Genomic DNA, 25,712 nt, shown 5'->3' on the forward strand with positions numbered 1-25,712 from the left:
CCACTGCTGTGTCATATAATGGGTCCAGTCCTCTACTTTGGGTCGATAAGAATGATTTGTTTTAGTTTAGTGCTTAAGAAATTCTGATAAAATTAATGGATACGTTTCTAGGAAACTGAGGAGTGTAATATGTTTTGTAACAAAAGCCCCGCACAGGCAGATAATATCTCTGAATTCACACTTACACAATTGATGTGTGGAGAGTAAACCCCCAAAACCTGACAGTGAAAACGTGCTCTTGTGACCATCTTCACTTGCATTTGTGTAGTTTTCTCCTGTTTGTTAGTTACTTTGAATTTCTCTTGAATGAAAACAAGAGATTTTTAAAATATAATTTTATTTAGATGGATTTTTATTTTTTAATTTAGATTTGTATTTGGAATAATTAAAGTGAAAAATAGGGTACATTAACTTTGATTATACAGGAAAATAAATTAAATCATTTGAGTGACAGACCTTGAAAAGAATGTAAACTGAGCACGCACTCTTGAGTCTTTTACCTGACATATGCTGTTACTGGACACCTATTTTTTTTTCTTCCAAAGCTGAACAATAACTTGGTTAAATGGTTGGCAGTTATTATTGTATATTCAAAATTTAATAAGAAAAGGCTTCCCTCATACCCCAAGATTTTAATCTAAATTGCTTTCCTCTGTTAAATCATTGTGAACTCCTGTACTATGGCAGAGGAGATAGCACCATAAAAAATATCAAACTTTCCCTCAGGAAGTTTATTTTTCTGAAACAAAGCACTGGAAGCTGAATGAATAATTCAGTTGAAGTTGCTCCAGAACTGAATGCATGTCAAGTAATGCATCCTGTCTGTAAACACTATCAAGAAAATCCAATCACATCGGTATTGACACATTTTCATTGGGATTTTCATATAGAAAATGGGTTGAAAGAGAAATATGTAAAGATATCTTAGTGTTTATTTTTAAAATAAATTCTTAATCTCTTTGGATGTCTAGCTATAAAGACAAATGCCAATACTGTGTCTTAAAGCTAGGAACTGATATAAGCAATCAATTTCTCTATGCGGGTGGGTTCAGAGAACATGTTGGACAAACTTTTTGAAGCAGCTGGTTATTTTTATACAATGGGCTGTGTTAGGAGGCCTCATTTTCTATTTCAGAGGCATACTGTGTTTTTGCAGGCTCAGCTGGAGATGAGCAAGGGTCAAAGGTGGTCCACACCTCTCCAGATTCGATTAGGAAAAAGACTGATGCAAAACATAGGGAACTTCCTTCTCTGACTTCATTTACAGAAGTTGAGAGTGCTGTTTCAAAGACTGCCATGAACAAAACTTTTCTATACCCTTCAGTATATTTAAAGGATCTCAAGATCCAGATGGATGTATACAGGGTAATGAGTGGTTGCAGGAGAGTGTGATTTTTGAGAATCAGGCTTTGAATTGCAAAAATCTGTTTTGATGATTCACCCTGATGTCAGGAAGGGCCCCTGTGCAGCTGTTGGAAGGGCCTTTAGAGAGTGAATAATTTACTGTAAGATGAATCACACCCTAGAAACACTTATGTCTCTTCATTAAATGAGTCTAGAGAACTAGCTTCACTGTAGGTATGAACTTTTGAGACATTTAAAATTGGGTGTGATGAATTCAACACCTGTTCTCTACATGGAAATTTAGAGCTTCCCTCTGAGGAGGGATCACAAACAAAGGAACCCCTGGGCTTTTATACCCTCACAGTCTAAATCTCTGTTTAAAGCCTGTATAAGGCAGTTGAGGGCTGTGTGTGTTTACAAATTTCAGAGAATGTTCTGAGTTGGAAGAGACCCACAAGGACCAGAGTCCAGCTCTTCAATGAATAGCCTGTGTGAGAATCAAGTCTTCAACTTTGGTGTTGTTTAGCACCATGCTTTAACCAACTGAGCTAATTTCAGGGTTTTCATATCCAGCCTGCTAATAGATGAAGGAATGTTCATGTTTTAGTAACCTGCTGGTATTTTAGACACAGAAGAATTTGAAAATATCATGATTTGCTGGCATGCTGCTTTGTAGTGACTGTTGAGTTGCAGTCTATTTTATGGTTCAAAATTTTAGGCAGTGGCCTAAAATCAGCCCATGTTGGCTGATGTATCCTAATGTGAGCAGACATTTAGTTTATTTTCATGTTCTGCTAAATATTTCAGCAATTTCAAAAATGCATCTGGCATGGCAAATACTGTATGCATGACATAGAACTGCATCTCCACAAAAGTGGAAATAAAGTGTTAACTTTTGCTTATAAAAGTTGAGCGTAAGAAATCATCTTCACTGCAAGAGACAATTCCATGTCATGTTTTTCCAGAGGGAGTGTGACCCAGCGTGAGAGGCAGTTAAGCCTCAGTCATGCCCAGTCTAAAGGCTTAGATCATGGGCAGAGGCACTGTCTTTGTGATGTTGGTTAGTCTGTCCATGTTTCAGTCTATACATGTATAGAATGAGGCTATTTTCCTGTTCTACCATTCTATCGTAGATATATACCATTATACCATTGTATATTTACACATTACAAAAATGCTAAAAATAATTTATATTGAGGAAGGGAGCTGTCTCCTTGTCCAACAAAGCTTGATTTATAAAGTTCTTTCTTTACGCAGAGCAAGATGTGTGTGTGTGTGTATTAGGATGCAAATACTTTAGATATGTCTCCTTTCAGGAATCCACTGATTATTTTACAGATTATCTATTTTCTGCATATTGTCTTCATTATGGCAGAGACACCTGTTTGAAATGTGTCCTTGAGAGAGGTGATTCTGATGATTGCACAAGAATACTTAATAAATCAAAGCATGCAGATAGGGTAGAGACATAGATACAAAACACAAGAATATAATGGGTACTTGGTGATTAACAGGTGCGTTAGCAGGTGTATTTCTTACTGTATTTTGCTAAATGGAACCATGGTTACTGAATGTATATGTAGTTTAACTTCTTAGAAACATGTTGGCGTGAAGTAGGGGCAAATCAAGCTGTCTCTTGGAAAGTGAATGCAGCAACCATAAATCTGGAAGCCTGAAGTATGTAGTAGAGCTTCCATTAACCTGGAGACCTGGGTCTCCTCATGTTGGAGGGGCTGTTCAGTCTGCAGCAGTTTTAGTGACCACAGCTCCCCTGAGTCTTCTTTCTGAGCATTCCTTTTCTTGTGGAGTGTATTGTGCATTTCTCTGTGTTGGTATCAAAGCCAAATGTGCTGCAAACTGGTCTCCCAGGAGCTCTAGACCAGCACTTCATAAGCTGAAGTGTATAATTTAGCTATTCATATGCCAAATACAGAATATTGGTCACACGGGTATAAAGCCATAGAAGGTGGAACACCTCAGCCCAGAAAGGCAAGTAAGGGAAAGTGAGTGATGTGGAAGCTTAATGTGGATAATTTGTTTGTTTGGGGTTTCTTTTTTTTTTTTTTTTTTTAAAATTTTTTTTAACTGATGTGCTTTTCCACCTTTTCATTCTCCAAGAGTATAGAGGGGCTTACAGGAGTAGCAATATGTTGTGTGTATACTTGTCAAGCTTTTTTTTTCTGATAATGTTTAACAGTATACAATAATAAAGGAAATTGACATAGTTTGTAAATCAGATGGTCTCAACCAAAACATCTTTTGGCATAAAAAGAGAATCGAGGACTGATCTAGATCTCATGCCCTCTCTTGACCCCTAAGCCTGTTACTTCATTGGCAGATCTAAGGAAAACAAACCAGCCTTGTCGACATAATGTGGAATAAGGCACAAACTAACCTTAATGAACCCCTTGATTTAAGGTAAATGCCTGCTTCAGAAATACAATTTGAATTAGAGTAGAACAGTCGAGGAATATGGGGAATCTTGAGATTTTGTGTCTTAAGGATGGCCCTTTGTGAAGAGACTGGAAAGAAGGGGAATACAGCCCTGTCCACATAGGTTGAAAAAGTGTTAAATCATCAGAAAAGACAAGATAAACCACATTAACCTGTCTCTGATTTGTCTTCCTAACTTGCTATTGTTGAACTGTCATATAACAGTGTCAGGTTTTGATTTTTTTTTTTAATATGCAATTGCAGATAGATATTGTGGAGTTCTTTTATCAACTTTAACTAGGGCAGGTGAATAACAATCAAATATTCTTCAATAAGTAGTGTTTTTGAACCTGGTCAGCACTAGGATTTTATATAGTAGGAGAAATGAAGTTCTTTATTGAATATCGATGAGCCTTTTCAGGAGATGAGGAATTTTCCAGTGAGGGCATTATTAACCAAAATAATGTATAAAGCTATGCTATATATATACAAAGATAAATTTCTAATATGATAGAGCAGTTCAGTGGACATGCTCTTAAGGAGTTCATGCTCAAGGACCACGTCAATTCTTTGTTTCTTGTTCAGTGTTTTCCTGCAGTTTTGCATTTGTGTAGTTCAATTTTGCATGAGGTATGACAGAAAGCCTCTACTAATACTTTAAATTATTGATAGAGACAGTGCATGCAAAAATCCTCTCATTCTCAAAACCTGCCTTAAAAGAATATTAGCTTGTTCTGCTGTTTGGACAGGTAAAGCAGCTCAGCATGGTAATTTTATAGATAGACCTAATTAAATAGTGGAGATAGAAATTTCCTAGAGCTCTGAATGCATCATACACATGAAATGTGATGAGTTAGGGCTGATGATAATTATAGTAAACTTTAGCAATGAAATTATGAATATTACAAGAAGTCTTCTGACTCCTGTACTCGCATTCTTAAGCTGTAATTTTCATATAACTATTTTTTGTTCTTAGGTTTGAGATTTTTCTTGTTGTTTCTTAGAAAAGAAGTAGTGCTAGACTTTGGTTTTGTTATATATTGCTTCTATTTCATATCGACAAATGGTTTACTCCTTTTTTTGATAAGCAAAAGTGGGTGGGATATAGGACTCTGTACTTTGACATAACTTTATAGATATTTCTAGAAGTTCTTTAATACTAGGATGTTATTCTAGGTCTCTGCAAATAAATGAATTTTCCAATAGTGTGACATGGTGGATTTGACACTGGCTGGACACCAGGTGCCCAACAAAGCCACTCCATCACTCCCTTCCTCAACTGGACAAGGGAGAAAAGAAGATAATGAAAGGCTTGTGGGTCTAGAACAGGCAGGGAGGGATCACTCACCTGTTACAGCTGAGGGTAAAACAGACTACTTGGGGGAAATTAGTTTAATTTGTTAAGTTAGGTAAGAGTAAGGTAATGAGATGTAAAACCAAATACTTCCACCCACCCTTTTTTTCTTCCTGTGTTTATTTCACTCCTGATGTTCCTCTGCCTTGTCCCCACAGATGGCACAGAGGGGGATGGGGAATGGACCTCCAGGGGAACACCTGCTTCCCTATGGAAGCTCTGCTCCTGTGCTGGAGCATCTTCTCCCCCTCCTTCTGCACTGACCTGGGTGTCTGCAGAGCTCCTCCTCTCATGTTCTCAATCCTCTCCATAGATGGAATTGCTGTTGGTCAGTAACTTTTCCCCCTTCTCAAAGGGTTATTCCAGAGGTGCTACCACCATCAGTGAGGGACTCAGCCTTGGCCAGTGCTGGATCCATCCTGGAGCCAGCTGGCACTGGCTCTGCTGGACACGGGGAATGTTTCTAGCAGCTTCTCACAGAAGCCACCCTTGTAGTCCCCTCCTGCCTAACCCTTGCAATACAAACCCAACACCCATGGCAACTTGCTACATGCAAAATCACTGATTACACTTAGTGAGCCTCTGGCAGAAACCCGTGGAGTGTAATTGTGAAGACAAGTTCAGGTGATTGACTTCTGTTTTTTGTTTGGTGTTTGTTTTAAAGCCATAGCTTTAAATAAAGAAAACCAATTTGACTACAGATAATTTCACCTCTTTATGCTAGGGGTCTTGGCAGACTCAGAGTTTCTTCTCTTGGCTGTCACACTGCTGTGATTACATAGCAATGCATACTCCCTGTAAACTGGACAGCAATAGAAATAGATTTCATCATCTCCTCCATAATTCTTATTAAGCATGCTATTTTTGTTGTGAAGCAGGAAGTTCATGGCTCCCTCTGATATGATGCAGCAATATGAGAACCCAGGGTCAGTAACTCTGGCCTTGAATTTTTCATGTCCTGAAACGATGATATCATTGTAGTGGTCTGTGTTCCTGGAAAAGTTGTTATGGAAACTTCATTACAGCTTTTCTGAAAATAAACAAAACCCCAAGCAAAACCTTTTTAGAACTCCAAATACCTTGTTAATTTAAAAACTGTGTTACAGCAATTTTTTCATGAGTTAATTTTAGAAATTTGGTATGCAAATTGCTGCAGTCGTGCAAGTTTATGCAGTACATAAAGGTTGCTTATGGACCTCATATTACTTGCTGTCACTGTTAGATACCAGGCATACATAAAGAGGTCCCATTCTGTGCCACACCTGTGCTAGTGACAGGCACAAGGTGGGTGTGCAGCAGAGGCACCACACGTGAGCACCCAGCTGGAGGAAATCCAGTAAATCCAATTGCAAGGAAATCCAGGAAATCCATGTGCAAGGATGAATGACATAGATGTAGAGGGAAAGAAAAAAAAGGGAGTAGAGTGCCATAAAGTTCTCTTGTGAAGTCTGTTCAAAATTCTGACCAGTCTGAAAGCCTCAAGGGGTTGTTGGATTTGGTTGGATCCTGTGCATGATTGGACTTTTTCTCTAGGGTAGATTTTGAAAGACATCCCTAGACTAAGATGAACCTATTTTTTTTCTCTACTGTGGTGAATTCTGGTGGTGTTATTTCTTTAGTCTAGTGATGCACAGCTGCACAAGGAGAGTTTCAATTTTATGGAGTCTTCATATATTTGTGATTTTAATTTTTTCTAATTTTAAAGTTGTAATATACTTTCTTCACCACAATCAGTGATAAATACTGTATTTAATGAAAAATTTTTAGGGGTTTTATTTTTGGTTCTGTTTTCCATCTTTTAGTGTTACCTGATTTTGTCAAGGAAGTTTTCAGAGGAAAGAGAAAATTCAAATAAATGGAATGTCTTCCCTTTACAGGATTTATGAACGTGTCATTGATCCCCCAGAAACGAATTTGACACCTGAAAGCAATTTATGGCTTGGACAGAGAAACAGGAAAAATGGTTTCTTTAAGGTAAGCAGATATGAAATGTCACGTGAGAAAGGAACTTAATAATAGTCAACAAGGTACTTCCAATCAGTTGTCTTAGACTCTTGAAACATGATATGCATGAAATTTGGTAGGAACTGTGGACAGTTTGTAAACAGCTTGTTTACAAGGTAAAAGTTTCTGGTATTTATTCTAGTTTTGGATAATAAGGCACAGTGTGAGTGTTTCTGTGAAAAGAGTCCATAGAGCAGTAAGAGGCCAATCTGCCTATCCTCAATCTGGGCATGGATTTGTTGCCAAGGTGATTTACCACCCACTCGGTTTCCATGTGAAGCTGTCAGTTCCTAAGACAATTTTACAATTTGCCTGTTTTCTGAGGATGTCCCCAGATTTCCAACAAGCTAGGACAATTACACTGAACTTATTTCAGCATACGAGCTAGCAATTTTAATTGTAAAACAGAGGTAAAAGCCAACTTTTGGCTTAAATGATAGTCTGAGGTTTGCTCTGAACCTACAGTGCATTTCATCCTCCAGCAACTGAGCTGTCACTGTGAAGTGAAATTGATAGTATTATTTTATTCTACAGCTGTTGGTTTTTTACCTCAGCTGCTTCCCACTATTCCACAGATGGTAAACATATGTTTATAGCTACATAGGAGAAGGAAGAAGTTATATTGGAGTTGCCCATCTTAAATTCTTATTTTATGCAGGCAGTCAGAGCCCCAGAACTCTGGGATATTATATGTTTGTAAATTAATATTTCTGCGTGTTAACACTTTGGAAACAGCAGGGTAGATAATGATATGCTAATGAGCTGACCATTTTTATTGATCATAATGAAAGCCGACAAGTGCCTTACTTTGCTTTATGTGTGCTTGAATATTTTACTAACTTTCTTCAGGGCAGAAATATAATTGGTTGTGTTTTTTTTCATCCTGCTTGAGGGTTCCAGAAGTCTTACTTTTTTTACATTTCTCATTGCAAAAACTTGGGATTTTGCCAGTTTGTAAAGAGTACACATCTCTTTCCGTGTATTTATATGCTCAGCAGGATTTCCCTTTCTTTTTCAGAGCAATTTGTTTCACTGTTTTAGCATATAAAAAAATAGATATATTTTCCTTAATGTAAACAGAGATCTGCAGGGAAATAAGAGCATTAAAAAAGAATTAGCATTTTTGTGTGTGTGTTGGAGCCATGAAAATGTGTGTAAGAAAAAGCAAGCTTGTTGCGTGAATATTTTTTTTGTACCTTTTGTTATTGATATTGATACTGTTCATTATCTTACCTCACCACTCTTTCCAGTAAATTGTGCCTACCTACAGCTGTGATCTTCACCTTTTGTGCCTCCAGTTCTCAACTCCATCCTGCCGCAGCAGGGTGGGGTAGAGGAAGTGGGATGGAGGGAGAACAGCCTGGGCTTTGGGAGAGTCTCAGTGGGGATACTGAACTGGGGAGTAGCATTCCTGAACCAGGACAGCCGTAATTGGTGGCTGATGTGTGGCAGGAAAGGTGGAAATAACAGGAGTCAGAGCTGGTGGATAACTTACTTGCTTTCAGCATCTGTGGTATTTGGTGTGGAGCACTGGCCACAATGTTGCCTGGATTGTTCATGGGATGTTGTGCCTAATTCTGTGTCTGTTCCCTAATGTGCCCCTCACAAGGGTCTTCTTCAGTGGGGGAGAGGGATCAGGATTACTTTGTTGCTGATCTGTGTGATATCTGCTTATGACTTGATACATCAAGGGCAATTATGGTTATTTTCTATGTGTGTTCAGTGTTGTTCTCCTGCCCTTTCCTCAGGTTCTTCTGTGGGGAGTCCATTAATAATCATATTAGTCTGTGGGGTAGAGGGCGAGCATGGGATGGTTTTCCACAGCTTTCACCCCCCTTTTCCTCCTTCAGGCCTGCTAAAACATCTTTTGAGAGTTAAGGAAAGCATGTTCTTGTTGCTATGTCTGCTATGTTTTCTCAGTATGGTCTACAGTACCATGCTTAGAGTCAGGAGAGAGATTTCTAGGAGTGTCATTTAGAAATCTGCCCTGAGGGGGAATGATCATGAGTGTCATGGAATGTGGGAGAAATTGGGCTGGTGTTGAGAGAAATTCTCTGCTCCAGAGTTTTGGAAGTTCACCCCTGAACAACTACAGGACTCTGATAAAGTGAAAACTCTATTTGCAAGAAGAATGCTGGTGGGGTCTCCAGAGTGGAGCAACTCAAGCAAAGACTAATTCCTCCATAGAATTGTTTTTGCTCAAGGACCTAGGTCCACTTGGTGGGTAATGCAGAGAGACAGGGAAACACAATGTGTACCACAAGGGAGTCTGATTTTTGGGTAAGAACAGTCTGTACTGTTGAACTGTATATATAATACTGGCTGCTGCATGACACTGTCACTGCTTGATATAGCTGCCATGGGCAGGGAGTATGGACTGCTCCACATACACCAATGTGAGCTCCAGGTGCAGCAGCCAGCCTGCAGCACAGCAGCCCTCCTGTCCTGGGAGACACCTAGGGTGGGTAGAACCTGCAGTCATGGACTAAATGAACTCAACAGACATCTTGGAGGGGTGGCCATTGCCTTTGGAAATGATATATATGTGTATATTTATATATCTATGTAGTTGGAAGATGCAGGATCTGGGTGGGACATAAGGGGTATAGAATATGAAGGCTGTTGTGATTTATGAATGGCTCTCCTTAGTTCAGTACCCCCCACCAAGACTTTCTCAAATCACACCTTGCTCTCTCTCACTCCTTCTTTCCTTCCCCCTTCTCACTGTGGTGGAATGGAGTTCAGAATTAGAGGCACAAAAGGTGAAGAAGATGGATGTAGACAAGAACAACTTACTGGAAGGAGCAGTGAGATAAGAAAATGAACAGTAACAGCAGCAATATTATTCACAAAAGATATAGGAGAATAAATTATTTACACATTCCTGATAATAGATAGTACTGGATGGCTCCCTCCTCCACATTTGCTTGACCATAAGGAACTCTTCCTCCATGGAAGAGAGTCCCTTCCCCTGCCTCCTGCAGTGGTGTCAGTGCTGTAGAATAATTCCCATGTCCCAGCCATGCTCTCTGCTGGCTACTGCAAAAATTAACCCTGTGCTGGACAGAGCCAGGACAGCCACACAAACTCAGGGTTTTTTTTCAGAGCTAAGGGCTGATGATAACCATTATCATCAGGTTAAGAAGTTCAAGAAAATGCGACTGAAGGGAGGAAAACATTGATGCCAGATATCTATGGAACACTCTCTAGGATGGATCTGATTGCTGCCAGGATCAGAATTATCTGCAAAATTTGTTTTATTACTCTTCCCCCTAAGAGTCCCTCCAAAGAGGTGCAAAAATGAGCTTATTAATTCCTTGGTCAGAAGGTGATTCATGTTGCAAGACAGTAGTTTTCTTAACTACTAGAGCAGGCTCTATTGATCCTGCTTGTGTCTGGGGATTGTATATTAGGTGCTTGAGAAGCATCTTGATGTTTTTATTGCACAGTATCATGTATATAGTTCATATAGCCATATGACTCTGTAATAGTTTTGGACTCAGAGTTGTATGGACTAAGGTGAAACTCAGTGTGGTGTGCTGTGGGCAGGTGTTCAGGTGCCTGGCAGGGCTGCCCTGAGGGGAGCAGCATCGTGCTGATGGAGTGGGAATCTGGCTGTTGGCATGGCTTTGTCAGGGCACAGGAGTTTCGGGCACGTCTGCTGGTGCCACAGTGTCGGGCCTTTCGCAGCCCTGGCCAGTGCAAGTTACACAGCTGTGTGGATCATGTTATCTCTGTGGGAGAAGCAGGTTTTAAAGAGGATGAAAGGCAATGAAGGAAATGAAAATGCAGAAGTGAGATGCTCATGGAATATATGAACATTTTCACAGAATGTGGGAGGACGTTCTATGTAGTAGATATCTGAGAAGTGCAATTAACTGGGCTTTTTGCATTGTGTCCTCATGGGATGGGCTTGATTTTTAGTGCTGCAGAACCTGAATTTCATCGTGTAGCTGGTAGTCTGCCTGCACCAGGTGAAGGCTCTTCAAGCTTGCAAGTCCTGATGCTGAGCTGAAGCTTTGATTGTCATTCACCAAATGTTTTTATTGATAACATAAAGGTCATGTCTGCTTGGGAAGGGAAAAACTGGACAGATTTTGACCACTGACATTGTGCTGTTAAAGACAAATCCAAGCTCTTGGCAGTCTAGACTTAATGCTGAAGCAGGATTTTTTTATATTTGTTACAATAATTATGGCTGTAATAAATGTTTGCCTACAATGAAGTCTTTCTATTAAAAAAATACACCAGCAAAATTTCTGCCCTTGGAAAGTTTACTTCTATGTTTGATCATAATAATTCATTTTCAGATGTTTTATAGACCTAGAAGTCATCTGTGTTACTGAATTGAAGTTCATATTCATATGTTATTACACAGTAATATACTTTCATGTAGCCAGAAATTAAGACACATAAAACAGTTGTATTTCCTCTTCAGGCTATGTCTAAATGCAGATCTGTCCAAAAGACAATTGAGCAGTGTGACTCTGATGCAACAAACACATTTGAAGAGGTACCTAAAGAAAAAAAAAAAGGCAAAAAAAAGCTGAAGAAAAAAATCGCTTCTTTCTGGGTGGTGTCTCGTTGGCTAGGCAATATGGTGTGGTGGAACTCTAATCTCATTTACTCTTGGTTGAGCTTTTCACTGCAGAGGCTTAAGTGTTGAAGTATATTTTTATGCCTCACCTTCTAATTTCTCACTGATGACTGCTGACAGAAAGTATGTAAAATGGCTTTCAGGATGTTCCATTTCCAGTGACAGTATTACTTATTACTTATGGTTTCATTATTCTTAAAGATTAATAAATGTATATACTTCTGCAAGAAAGACAGGGTGATCTGATTATCTCTGTTAATATTTTCAGTTAATATTTGATCATGAGACAGTAAGCAGGAAACAGTGCTTGCTGATTACATTCTGCTCTTTTAACGTGAGCGTGTGAATGTGACTTGCCTTGCCAGGCTTTAAGGACTATCTGTGGCCTCTGTTTGTGGGTGGCATGTGAGTGCATGTGGCATATGGGTGGCATGTGAGCAAGTGATGATGTCCTTGGTCTGCAAAATTCACCCTATTGCAATTTAGCTGAAAATTAACACAGTCTGGCAAATCAGTAATTTAATTAGATAATAACTGCTGCCAGGATAAATTTCTTTTCAGTTTAAAGAAATTTTTCTGTCTGTAGGAAGTAGAGCTGTGTCACAACATGTGATTAACAGCCAGGGGAAGTGCAAATACGAGCATTAGAGGTCCCTTGATTTCCCTTGCTCCTCTCCCTTAGTGGCCATGACATTATTAAAGCCAGTGAATCCTGTGAAGTAAGTACATTGCACAGTCACAGATGCAGCAGATACTTCATCCTGAGCTTGAGAGAACAACCACAAGCTTCAGCATTTTCTGGACTGTCTGGGGTCCTTCAGGGCCCAGGTGTGCAGGGACACTGGGCACTGCTCCTTCCCGAGGGGCTGTCCTTGCAGGGCAGGGACTGACAGGGTGCAGTGGGCCCTGACCTTTACGTCCTGCCTCCCCACTGTCGTGCCTGGTTTGGTTCAGGAGCCCCAAACAGCCTGCACTGACCTGCCCGTCCTGCACAGGGCATCTGTCTGTCTGCCTGGGCTGGAGAGAGGGTTGGATTCTGACTGTTGGCATGATTACCTGACCTGCCTGTTGAGATACAGAGCTAGGAGGCTTAATGAAACCAAGCAATGGAAGTGTAAACTTACATCTGGCACTAGGCACTTGTCTTTTCAGTGTTTGATTTCACAGTCTTATTTGGTTAAAAAAATAAAGAGTTTTGCTGTGTTTTCTTTTTGTCTTTTGGAAAAGTGTGTCATTGACTTGAGCAATGGATATTATTTCACTGCTTTTTTCACCAGTCTCACCCCATTTAAAGACATTTAAGCAGCTTATATTTGGTGATTACAAAAGAGAAAGCAGTATTATCGCTGTAATATTCCAAACACATAGAGAGATAGGAGGAGTTATATTTTGTTCACCGTCAGTTATTTTCCTCACAAGTAGAGTAAGCTGGTAATTTTTTTTGTATCCACTGAAGAAATTACTTGTGAAAGAACTTGTACAGAATGAAGTGAATGTTTGTAATTTGTATTACCAGTTTTATCCTCTTTTGCACAGGGTGTTATTCAAGATGTGAAAATCATCTTTATACCTAATGGATATATAACACAGTGTCCGAATCTGAATCGCAGTAAGTAGCAATCTTTTTATTGTCTCTATTTTAGATTTTTCATACAGATTCATACATACTCTATTTTTTTAGCTTTTTCGTACAGATTGTTTCTTTGCTTTAAAAATAATACTTTCAGGCTTGTTATTTTTGCATGTGCTGATTTCCAGAAGGCAAGAATTCTGTATAAACAGATTGCATTTTATGTTCAGATAAATCTAGTATGATAGATTGTTGTTTATTTATGGGTTATTGTGCTTTTCCTTCTTTTCTGTTTCTTTTTAATCTTTATCTATTGAGCATGCCCAACCTGCAGTGATTTCTTAAGTCTGGTGCAAGGAATCATGGATTTGCAAGAACTTCTGGCAAAAATGACTGCAAAAGTAGGTACCTAAGCTTTTTTAGTTGCCCGTTTCCTTCCTTTCCTTCCATAAGACAAAGATTAAAGTATTTATTCTATATGCCATTTCTTATACCATGAAAATTATTCTAAATTTGCATAGTAGAGCAAATTTTTTCTTGCTGTCTGCAGCAGTCTTATGGATATAGATCCTTGGTTGTTCCTAAAGCTCAGTAATGTTTCTGTTGTCTGCTTTACTATTTGTAAGGTAGTGACAAAATACCCAGAGTCTGATTTTTTTTGTAAGAAGCCTTATCTTGATTTCCCTTTTCATGTTGAGGGATAAATGCAGAAACAAAAGAGTGAAATCCCTCAACAATTTCCACACCATGTGATGCTGTCAGAGGGGAAGGTTTTCTTGTGGGAAGTCCTGTGAAGTCTTCAGGACTGGTGTAGTCTCCTTCCTGGGAATTGAAATGAGGCCCCAAAATGAAAATGCCTGTGAACCTGCTGACTACTGCTGACTGTAAAAGTTAACTCAGCTCCAGGTGATGTGTTGCGTGCTTGGGTTTGTGGTTTTTTTCTTTCTTCTTTTCCCCCCCAGCTTTGGATCATGAATAGGGTGAATGGGAATCTATAGTGTTGGGGATTTTTTTTGTTTGTTTGAAATGTTTGAAGTTTTCTTTAGGTTCTGCTCCTACAATACACAGGCGACCTGGGTGTTAAACCAAGGCCCTACAGCAAGGCTGTGCTGAAGTTTTGAGATAGGAAACTGTGTTTTAGAGGTGATCAAACCCCTGCTCGGTGTTAAAAGGAGAATCTAAACACTTTTTCGGGTTACTGTTGATGAACCATCTGGTTTGTGGTAGAAGGTAGTTAATTGTCTCTTTGGAACAGGACTTACATGTTAATTACTTAAATCTAAGTGCAGATGCAACCAACCTGTAGATGCCCTTATTCTGTGTAGTTACTGTAGGAATTTCCAAAACAGTATTTGCATAGCAGTGCTGCTTGTGTAAAAAAAATGGTACTTTTTAATGCACTGCCTTCAAATGCTCTTTCCCTTCCCCATAGGAAAGGGGAAACTGTTTTTTGGAGAGTCCGTGTGTTATGCTGGCAATCCTCTTACTCAGCTGACATGCCTTGGACAGGCTGGATCCAAATGAAAAATGTGAAGATTTTAGTTCAGTTTTCTGCTTGTGCTATGAAAGAGAGGCAATTATTTTGAGCCCTGCTGGTGGTATGAGCAAGTTCCAATTATGCAGTGTACTGAGTAACTTGCTTTCTCTGATGTTAATTATATTTTTACTTGCTAGTACTTTATGAGGGGAAGCAAATAACACAGTATTTGTAGTGCAAAGACTGTGCACTTTCATAAAGTGGTGCTGGCATAATCCTTCATTGCAAATTCCTTTTCTGTTACAGCAGTCCACTGACTGTTTTGTTGCAGTTGTTTCCTGTTGTCCAGGCAAAATGCATGCAACAGGAAAGGAAATTAACTTGGTAAAAAATGCAAGTTAAAAATAGGGGGTCTGGAGGGAAGCATTAAGGTTTGTATCTGCCTTTTAAATCCTAACCACAATAGCCAAGAGTTACTAATGTAGACACAAGTGTATTTTGTGGGGATGATGCATGTCAAGGCTTTGAAGGGCCGTGCAGCTGCCTGCAGAGATCCTGTTTGGCCTGGCAGGTGGTCAGAGAATGGCTGACTAATATACAGCAGCTAGCATCCCTAGCTCCTGATCCTGCCCCAAGAGGTGAAGAGCATGAACAAGATGTTTTGAAAAAGTGTCTTGGTGTCTAGACTCCACTGTATCCAGATTTCAGCTTCTCTCTCAATCTGTGTTTGGTTGGAGCTGTATCACAGCATTGAATAGAGGAGCAAGTGTTGTTTGCAATGAATCTGTATGTGCAGTTTATAGAAAATAAAATTATGGAGTCTCAGAGCTGGGAAGGAAACATCCAGCTACTGGTTTCTGGCTCCAATAATTTTAGTAGCTGTGCAAGTTATGCAGAATGAAAGCAGGAAAGGGAGGCTCCCTCCTGCTTGGGCTGTACCTCTCCTGAGTCTGGTGGGATCAGGGTGGGACACAGGGCCTGTGAGAGTGGTCCAGCAGAGCCCTGACTGTGGCAGGTTGTCACAGAGTGCTGTGAAAGGAGCATTTGATCATGACTGTAGCAACCTAACCCCCCTTACGTCCTCTTCCTACCTGTGTTTTGTGAAGACACAGCTTTTAAAGATTAATAAATCCTAGCTTTTAAAACTTACTTTATTTTTGTCATAATTTGAATTAATTCTGAATCTCTCCAGTAGATATGTTCAATTGATTTAATTCCGTGTCCTTAATAGAGACACACTGTATGTCAGGGTGTTATAATCTGGCTAAAATGTTAATTTGCTGCAGGAGAAGAGGGTTGTGTTACATTGCAGCATTCTCCACTGCTGGGATAGAGTACTGTTAGTTCCTCTAAATGTAATGGCTAAAATAATTCATATGGCTTTAACAATCTACTGAAATCAGTCTGGGCATCTCCTGCACTTCTTTGAGTGCAATATTACTTCTTTTGGTAAATTATGAGCCTCCACTAGGGTGTGCTTTGTAGTCAGATGTATTTGTTGCATGAAGACTTCCAGCACAGAAATTTGTACTGAGTCTTTCCTTTCTGGAAGTCAAAAAAGTTCAAGTTTGGCTTTGATTAAAATCAACAAAAAATCAAGCACTTAACTTCATTTATGGACTAGGCAATCTGTTTTATTTACCTCATGGGTTTATACAGCCAGGAATACTTTCATGAATCATAAAATTTTCCCTGTAAATTTTGATTTTTTTAAAAAAAAAATCTTGCATTTGTTTTGCCAGAAAAAAAATATTTTTGAACAGAGGCCTGTCATCTTTCAGTTATTTGTATGGGCAGGGAAGGAATGCACATATTTACTGCTAAATATTAAGCTTGTCTTTCTGTTGTAACAACAAGGAGTGTTCAGAGCTAGCCACAAATCCAGGGTTTACTCCAGGAGCATGGTTTCTCCATTGGTCGTACTGTGGGATGACCATGTACTAACTCCACCAGAATCTGAGGAATAGGGTTAGTGTTTACCTGCTGATTTCCTGGTTCAGTGTTTCGAAGGTTGTGGTCAAAGTTGGTTTGGCTAAAAATAAGTCTACTGGTTTTTGCTTTTTTAAATCATGTGTTTGAATTGCAGAAATCTCATCAAGTTACTTTCATTTATAGTTAAATTATGCAGAAACAAGACTGAGTCAATTGGAAGACTGTCATTGTGAGAAGACTTGTCAAGTAAATGGATTGATCTACAGAGACAAAGACTCATGGGTTGAAGATGATCACTGCAGGAATTGCACATGCAAAGTAAGGATTTCTGTAGAGTTTGAAGGATAGTACCTAATGAAAATGGCCTTTGAATACATAATGTTCACTCTGAGAATTACTGTGTTTTTATTATGCATCTAGTGGCAGCATGGACAATAGAGAGAGAAATGGTAAAATAAATAAAATTTTGATATTACTTATCTGTAAGCTTCATATATAAAATCTGCCTTCCCTTGACAGTGCTTTCTTACTTGTTCTAATTATAGCTGTGAGGACTTTGTGGTTTTGGGGTGAAGGAGTGGCATTGTCTGTGTTTGGTTTGGAATTGTTTTCACTGCAGTAGCTTTTTCAAAGAGGAGGCATTATCTTAATAGTATTCATAGATGCTTAGTTGCATCTTGCATGGTAACAACTTGCTGATTCATTTTCAGCATTTATCAGACTGAAAAATACAAGGGACAGAAAGAGGATTAGTATGCAAAACTTCTATCTTTGAAATTATTTGATAAATATCTGAAGAGAGCCTTTGTTTGCTCAGGAAAATAGAAGCCTGATTGTTAAAAAACTGATTGGATGATTGGAACAGTGTGAGAAAGTAGGGCTTATGTTCTTGCCTTATGTTTTCCAATTAATGTATTTTGCTCTGGGTTTGGGGGTAAAACCAGTAATATGTATCAAAATTCTGAAGGCAGTTCACCTTCAGCTGCACTTTGATTCATTTTGTAGTTGGGTGGGATTAAATCTCTTACTGAAGGATAGGTTTGTAATCCAGAATGGCGTTTTCTTTTACTTAAATAGTTCTTAGTGGTTTTTATAAAATACTCACTCATTGCAGCAGCAGTAGTTGAATTTTTGTCCTAAACCCCTTTACTCAGAGTGGAGTTGTGGAATGCCGCAGGATGTCCTGTCCCCCTCTGGAGTGTCCTCCCGATGCCCTTCCCGTGCACGTGGACAGTCAGTGCTGCAAAGTGTGCAAGGGTGAGTACATCACACAGACCTCGCTGTTTTGCCTTCTGTTTCAGCAGAGTTAAACTTGTCCTGCCAGCAGGCACGTTTTGTAATGATTTTTAGAGATCCTGGTAGTTCAGGTAACAAGTCATAGTGGCAAACATGATTTATGAAGAAAATAAATAATGAACAAGCATTGCAAATTTCTGAGGTACTTTTTTTTACCTAGTGTTAGTGTAAAATTATTTATCCTGTTGGGGGTTGAGAAGACTGACTTGGCTCGAGTTGGTATCTCTTCTTGATGTTGAGAAGCATCAAGTCTATGGTCTGAACTTTCTTTTGTGATGAGTAACTAACCAAGCTGTTATCTTTTTGCCTGTCTTTTATTTCAAGTTAAAAGGCTGTTATTTAAAATAAACATGACAGTATATCAGACCCTGGCTTAATATCACTGTGTGGAGCCATAGTTTGCTGTAATTAATTTCCAAATAAATTAATGAGAAGAAAGAAAAGCAAAGTACATTTTGTGATTGGTGTTATTATCAACTTTCAGTTCCTTCTATTGGGAATGAAAGCTGTTGAGTAAGATTCACGGAAGGAATATTCAATATTTGTTACTTTAATAGTAGTACAAGGAACAAAATTTATGTATGAAAATTTTAGCTGTATACTAATGCCAGTTGTACCTTAAGAAGCACAAATTCTCTTTCCCCTGATCTGTTCTGGAAGATGAGTAAGCTTCATGCATGAGCTTTTCAATAATTTATTAGGACAGGGATGTTGAATTATTTTAGGATTTATTAGGAAAATAATAACACTTTTCTAGTATTCTGTCACCCTTCTTCAGTCATTGAATTCATTAGTTCTGTGCACAAATATCCTTTAGCTGTGATCTTGCACTTGCTCTTGTTTCTCATGTAATCTCATTTCTCTCGGCTGTATGTCAGCATGAATATTCTGTATACTAAAAGATGTTCATGAACAGAGTACTTGGGTGCTAAAGTGGCCTGCATTATTTGTCTCAAAATATTTTTGTTTGTAACATGTGAAGTCTAGGAAGTTCTTTCCTGAAACTGGATTTATGCACAAAAGTCAAAATCTGACACAAAGAAATTGTGAGGCACAAAATTGTAGATTCAGTGTATACCCTCATGAGCAAACTGTTCCTGTTATTTGTAATGGGAAGATGAACAATCAAACTTGCCTTTTGTCAGTGATTGGCACAAACTTGACTCCTTATTCTGACAAGAACTCAGCATGTCAGTCAATAGGAAGAGACGTATGGAAGTTGATTGAAATTGATTGTAAATGCCAGCTCCTTGACAAAATGATGTGCTAGGACCACAGTTAGTCACCTCTAGGTAGATAGTAGTAATTGCAGAGGTTTTCCAAAGAGCTGCACTGCAGGTGTTATTTTCTCTGTGCTTTTTCTATTTAGCTCTGATAGAACCATCAGTTGTAATTTGCTGTCTCTAGGGATTATTGAATGGCTGGGTTATTGAACACTTTCCCATTTTAGCTAAGGGTTAATGAGCAAAGCTCTAATGTCTGATATGTTAAGGGGTTTAGACAGTTCAGTTTTGATCCCTGCCACCTTGTGTTAACATTTCAAATAATATAGTCTTTTTGGCAAAAGACTATAATTTTAGATATAATTTTTCTGAATCATACATTAACTTGCTTTCCATTCTTTTGTTAAAGTGTGTCCATTCTTTTGTTAAAAGCAGTCTTGTCAGGAAAACAGACAGAAAGAAGGAAATGTCTCTATTTCAAATTCTCCTAAAAATAGTTACTGGGATTTCTAATTTAAACAAAGCTTCCTCATCTGAAGTTTTCTTCAGAAGTGAGATCACAACAAGTAAGGCATAAAAACTAGGGCAGCTTTTGAAAAACACAGAAAACTAGGATGCCAAAAGGAAGACTCTTCTTTTTAAGTGCCTTAGTGATGATGAAAACTGAGGTAGCCTGAAAATTGTGTAAATATTTTTTTTTAAAGAAACGAACATTTTCACAAAGAGTCATTAGAAGCAAATTTATGTCTGAAGGTTCATGAAGATTGATCTAGCAGTCTCTTTGCTTAAAATTTGGGAATCAATCTGGCCATGACAGTTGCTGCTGTGGAATTGTTGGCATCACCTGTAAGGGAGACACACTTGCACCTGTGAGTGCTTTCCTTACCTGGGCACTCAGGAGGGAAATTCAGGTAAAATAGTCCTAGATAGAGTGTGTCTTTTGAGAACAGACTACTCTGAACACTTGCACTCCACGTGCAAGTGGCTTGACTCTCAAAACCTCTTAAAGCACTATTCAGTTGCAACATAGGATTCACATCTTTTAGCTTTCCTTTCAGAGTCAAAGGTTAGACTTTTAGTGGTCAAGTACAGAAAGAGCTGAAATGCCACAGCAGAAAGTTATTTTATCAGTGTTTAACATCGATCTGATTTGTAATGTAGGGCACTTTTATAGTGCATACTTGATTTGTGTGAGATCGTAACAGTCCAGCTGCTCTCTTTAATTGATGGATTTGCTGTCCTTCTCTGGAATTGGAATTTAGACATGTAGTTGCATGGGGACTGTGTTAATTCTGGTCATAATTGACCAAGCTGTTTGCTGCTGTGGCCCTGATGCCTGTTGCCTTCTTCATGGTGGCAGTAGTCCCAAGCTAGGTGACTTTGCTGTGAAGTGAGTGAGGAATGATCATGTGTTCCACTCTGTTGGTTCATTTATGGAGCCACTTATCTTTGGCAGAAGGGCCAAAACCTGAGACAAGAGTTTTGCAGTAGGAGTTCTCAGTTTCCTGGGAAAATCCTACATATTTCATGTGTGCCTGAAGAATATTTTCCTGAAACAGATTTTTGCAGTTTGTTGATTCAGTAGTCATTCACTGCATTCAATCTGTTTGTGCAGTCCTCCAGTAAGTTGAAGAGTTCACCTTTGTGCCCACAAAAAATATGAAGGCTTAATTGAAATCTGTGCTTACGTTATTCTTATAATGAACTGGATGCTAATAAATGTATCCAGTTCTTGAAGTGAGTCATGAGGATCTCTGGTAACACAAATACTGTAAACTGTAACTACTCTACAGGATGTTGGTAGTGAAAACATTTTCTATTGAATTATAGGTTATTTAGTCCAGGATATATTGTTTATGCTCCTATTCCCTCTCTTTAGTTTGGGTAAAGAGGCTACTTTCTCTTAAAATGAATTTGTTGTTTGTTGCTCTGTTTGTAGTTATATGTGGTAGTGACTTCTGATCAAAGATCTGATAATTCATCTGATTCATCTTTTTCTGATGAAAGCAAAATAAATAATATTTTTAATGTATTGATATTTTTCAGTGTATGTGAGTACTGGTTTTACTTCTTTGTTATACCTTGCATTTATTTGCTGCTTAAATATAAATTGAATGAATTTTTAATCTCCCTTCTCCTCTCGAATTACAGCAAAGTGCATCTATGGAGGCAAAGTGCTAGCAGAAGGTCAACGAGTATTAACCAAGAGCTGCAGGGAATGTCGAGTAAGTTTCAGTTGTATAAACCTTTCCTGTTTTTAAATGTATCTGTGGTGTTCAGAAGTGACAGTGAAAAAGTTAGTGCATTTCTTTAGGCTTCCTTCATGCAAATGTGACATCTGTTGTCTTGAAAAAGGTGACCTTGAAGTCACTGAAAGCCACAAATACGAAAATAAGGCAGGAATATGACCCTTGCAGGATAAGAAAAATATGGGCAAATTATTTGGAAGAATGTTTTCTCTTATCTCTGCTTTCATGAGCTTTAGAAAAAAGTAACAGCTTTTTGAGAAAATTACTTATTTCAGCCAAATTGCTAAAATTTGAAGCAACCTTCTTGTTATATTGTGTGAGTTAGTCTATATTTTTCCTACTATTGTTCAAACTAGATATAACTCTTCTAATAATTGAGGTAAATTACAGAATATTGGAATGGACTGAATAATTTCTGGCAAATTCATGACATTTGGACTATGACAGTATTTAAGGGCACAGGTGAATGGAGGCTGTGTTAGATCCATTCTGGGAGTGTTGGTGAATGTGCGTTGGAAAAGATTACAGTGATCTGGTTATTATTGGCTTGGAGATCAGTGTACAGAGTAGCAATTTTATGTTCACTAATGGAAATGGACAATAGCTGGTTGCAGATGTTGTGAAAACAGCTTGTTACACAGAATTACTTTGCTATTGTTACTGTTGAGCTGTATGGGTGCTCTGCACTGCATATACAAATATGTGGGCAAGGTTGTTGCCTTGGAAAGCAGACTAAGATGCCTGTTATTTATAATATGACATGGAATGTTTATTTGAGTGTGGAAGTACATGTATAAAATGAGAACAGGAGTATTTTCATGTTAAAGTGAAATGCGGGAGGGTGATCTGAATTATGTCTGTGGAACTTCTCTGCTATAAATAAGAGTGTTATATTCACCATCAGGAGTATGATAATACACTCAGGAAAATTAAAAGCAAATACCAGTCATCAAATATCTGTCATTAGGAATGAGTAAAATAATGAAAACAGCTTTTGTATTTTGCTTATTGTTAAAAGGAAAATGATATAGCAATGTTAATTACAGTAACATTGCAGTTGGTATTTGCATCTTAATTGATAGTATTGATAAATATTCAAAATGGCATTTGTGAATGTTACACCATAAAAAAAAATTGTTTGATGCATGCCTTCAGAAACAAACTGAAGTTCTGTCCACAGCTGTGCTTCAACAAAATATTAAACCTCACTGGCCTGGGGAGAGGTTTTGAGAGAGTGCTTGCATTTGTTTCTGTGGGCTGGTGTGTCTCTGCAGGAGGTTCATTCAATATGTCTTCGGCATGACTCCTAAATCACTTGTCTGCTGCCTCAGTTGGGAATGTTCCCTAGATGAAGGATGAATGGTGATAAGTCAAACTGCGGCTGTGTCATTGTTTTCTGTCCTGTGTGGATAAGGTGTTGTATGAAAAAAGGAGGGACTTTGTCATAGGGGAGGACCATACAAAATTTAATATGGTTTAATTTTCCAGACTTGAAAAACTGACATTAAGTTTCAAAAGCTGCTGATCCATGAAGGAATACAGTGGAGGGTACACATCTCTTGTCAGTGTAATAGTGTTGATAAAGATGACTTAAAAATCTTTGTCTCTGTAAAGGAGGATATATTTGAAAGTGGAGTAATGTCAAAAATATTAAGTTGAAATTTCACATTTCAATTTTTATTTGAAGATAGATTCCTTATTCTTTGCATAGGTACTGATCCAAACTTATGAGGCTTTTAACTTGTATTGATTTTTCCATCTAAAAAAAATACTACTACTACTAATGGATCCAGCTAGATCAAAGATTTTCTTTATCAGGCTGAGAGACCTTTTTTTTAAACTAATCTTGACTAAAAATATTTATGATGCATATCCTCTTAACTATAAGCACAGATTTTATTCATGAACAATCACTCCCAGCTGGAGTCCTGCCCACAAACACTCTTTAGATGAATCTACAATGACAAAATGAGTACACAGGTATTTCTAGCAATCACAGAGCAGTTCAGATTGGAAGGGACCTCTGGAGGTCTTCTTGTCCAACTATCCTGGATGAGCAGGGTTTCTGCAGCCAGTTGCCCAGGACCATGTCCAGATGGCTTTTGAGTATCTCCATTGGAGACGCCACAGCTTCCCTGGGCAGCCTCACACTGCAAGAGGGTTTCTGATGTTCAGATGGGCCCTGCTGTGTTTCACTTTGCGCCTGTAGTCCCTGGTGCTGTCACTGGGCACTGCTCAGATGAGCCTGGCTCCATCCTCTTGGCACCCTCCCTCTGGGTATTTAGATGTGTGTGTAGGATCCCCTCTGAGCCTTCTCTTCTCCAGCCTTTCCTTCTGTGAGATGCTCCAGTCTGTTATTTATCCTCATGGTCCATGGCTGATCTCTCCTAGCTTTTCCACCTCTTGTGGTGAGAAGGCCAGAAATTGTAAGTGTGTATGAGCTTTTGATAACTGCACCTTCCTGCTTTCAATAAGTATTTGATTTTTTGTTTGTTGGTTTGTTTAGGGCTTTTTTTTGGGTTTCGCCCATATGGTGATGTGGGCCATTGAATGTCAATGGAAAGATTTTTATAATTTTTTTTGGAGTGGGAATTTGCAGTTGATCAGCTGCCTGTGAATGACATGATGCCTGTTCATAAACAGATGACATGCTTGACAGCAAAGGGTACAAAAATAAATGCCTCTTCGTTAATACTGGGAGCTGGCAGTCACAGTGTGCCGTACAAGATGGACAGGGCCCACAGCTTTCAGGAAGGTTGACTAAAAAGTTTTTTGTCAAGATAAGGAACAATATACTTCTTCAAAGTATATCTGAAGGCTGCTGTTTGAAACTGTGTCTTAAGAGACTGATCAATACCAGCTTGTTGTGGCTTAGGAGTGATACTCCTGGATGTGGTGCTCTTACTGAAACCATGTGTCCCACTTCCCTGGGTGGGATGGAGAGGAGACCTGGAGGCACAAAAGCTGAAGGTCACGGGTTGAGATAAGAACAGTTTACTGGAATCAGCAAGGACATAAGAAAAGAAACAGTAACAGCAATAATAGTAATGACAAAGGGTACAGGGAAGAAGTGATTGATTCACAGGGAACAACAAAACCCGACTGCTCCCTCTGGACCCCACCAGCCTCACCTCAGAGTGAGGTGGTGTAGATAACCTCCTGTCCTGGCCATGTTCCTCCTGGCTACTGCAGAGATCAACCCTCTCTTGTCTGGAACCAGGGCAGAGAGAAAATCAGACAGGAAAAAGCCCCCCACCAGAATGGCCTTACCTGAGATCTTGCAAATAATTTTCAAAGCCGATCATGTGAGATGAGCTGTTTGTTGTTCAGATTTTTACTGCATGTCTCTGATTAGGCTTACATCCAACCCTTTTTTTTGGTGTACTTACCTTGGTAATTACAAGAAATTTAATTATCTTGTTGTAATTTTTTGACTTCAGATCGCATTCTTTGTGGATTGTATGTCACAACTGAAGCTTGATATATTTATTCCAGAAAAAAGTCTTTTTGACATCTATTTCTATTCATATTCTATGACTGCTACATATGTGAATTGAATATAAAAAGGAATAATTTTTCTAAGGCTGCCTGAAGCAATAATTCTGAAGTGTGAACTCTTACTTATCTCAGTGGATAAAATCTGAAATCTGATGATGATAATTCTTATAATTGGATCTGTACTAGTTTATAACAAATTTATTTTAACCCAAAGTATACTCAACATAAAAATGTTTTAATTGTTTTAAAACTTAATTACAAATAAGTTTAATTTGCTTTCCCAAGATGCAGATTCTGCAGAAAATAGAAGACTTAAGGAAATGAAATCTTACTGTTGTTAAATTAATGGAATTCTCAATTTGTGGTGTTTAATCTTCTTGTGAGTCACTAAAGAAGCAGTGAGCTTGGAATAAATTTGTCTTTAGCTTTTTGACTCATCCTGACACTCATTTGACTTTCATACCATTTCTTGCCATATTTTTCTGGCCAGATTTATTGTCAGTCAACACTTTTTGTCGGTATGCTGACATACTTTACTCTTTCTGCTGTAATTGTCCTGTCTGAGCTCAAATAGGCAATGAGCTACAGCCGGAGCTTTTCTAGCTGGTTGTGTGGTAATGTGATAGTAAGTGCTGGCTCAGTGTCTGGTTCTTTTATCACCTTTGATCCTGCAGTTGCACAGACAGGCGTGGGGGATTCCTCCTTTTCCCTTGTGGAAGTGAGATCAGCCGGAGA

The 25,712-nt window shown here is 38.7% G+C and overlaps 1 protein-coding gene across 3 annotated transcripts in view; it reads left to right on the forward strand.

Moving 5' to 3' along the window:
* Positions 1-25,712, forward strand: part of NELL1 (neural EGFL like 1) — a 277,445-nt gene that overhangs the window by 45,710 nt on the left and 206,023 nt on the right. For all 3 annotated transcript variants that reach the window (XM_039725136.1, XM_039725137.1, XM_039725138.1), the window contains exons 4-9: positions 7,009-7,105; positions 13,269-13,341; positions 13,621-13,703; positions 16,895-17,029; positions 17,866-17,968; positions 21,382-21,455. In XM_039725136.1, coding sequence (XP_039581070.1) covers positions 7,009-7,105; positions 13,269-13,341; positions 13,621-13,703; positions 16,895-17,029; positions 17,866-17,968; positions 21,382-21,455 — 565 coding nt within the window. The remainder of the gene's footprint in view (positions 1-7,008; positions 7,106-13,268; positions 13,342-13,620; positions 13,704-16,894; positions 17,030-17,865; positions 17,969-21,381; positions 21,456-25,712) is intronic.

Source organism: Passer montanus, unplaced genomic scaffold (genome assembly GCF_014805655.1).
Source record: "Passer montanus isolate IOZ18808 unplaced genomic scaffold, ASM1480565v1 scaffold54, whole genome shotgun sequence".
NCBI classification, from domain to species: Eukaryota; Metazoa; Chordata; class Aves; order Passeriformes; family Passeridae; genus Passer; species Passer montanus.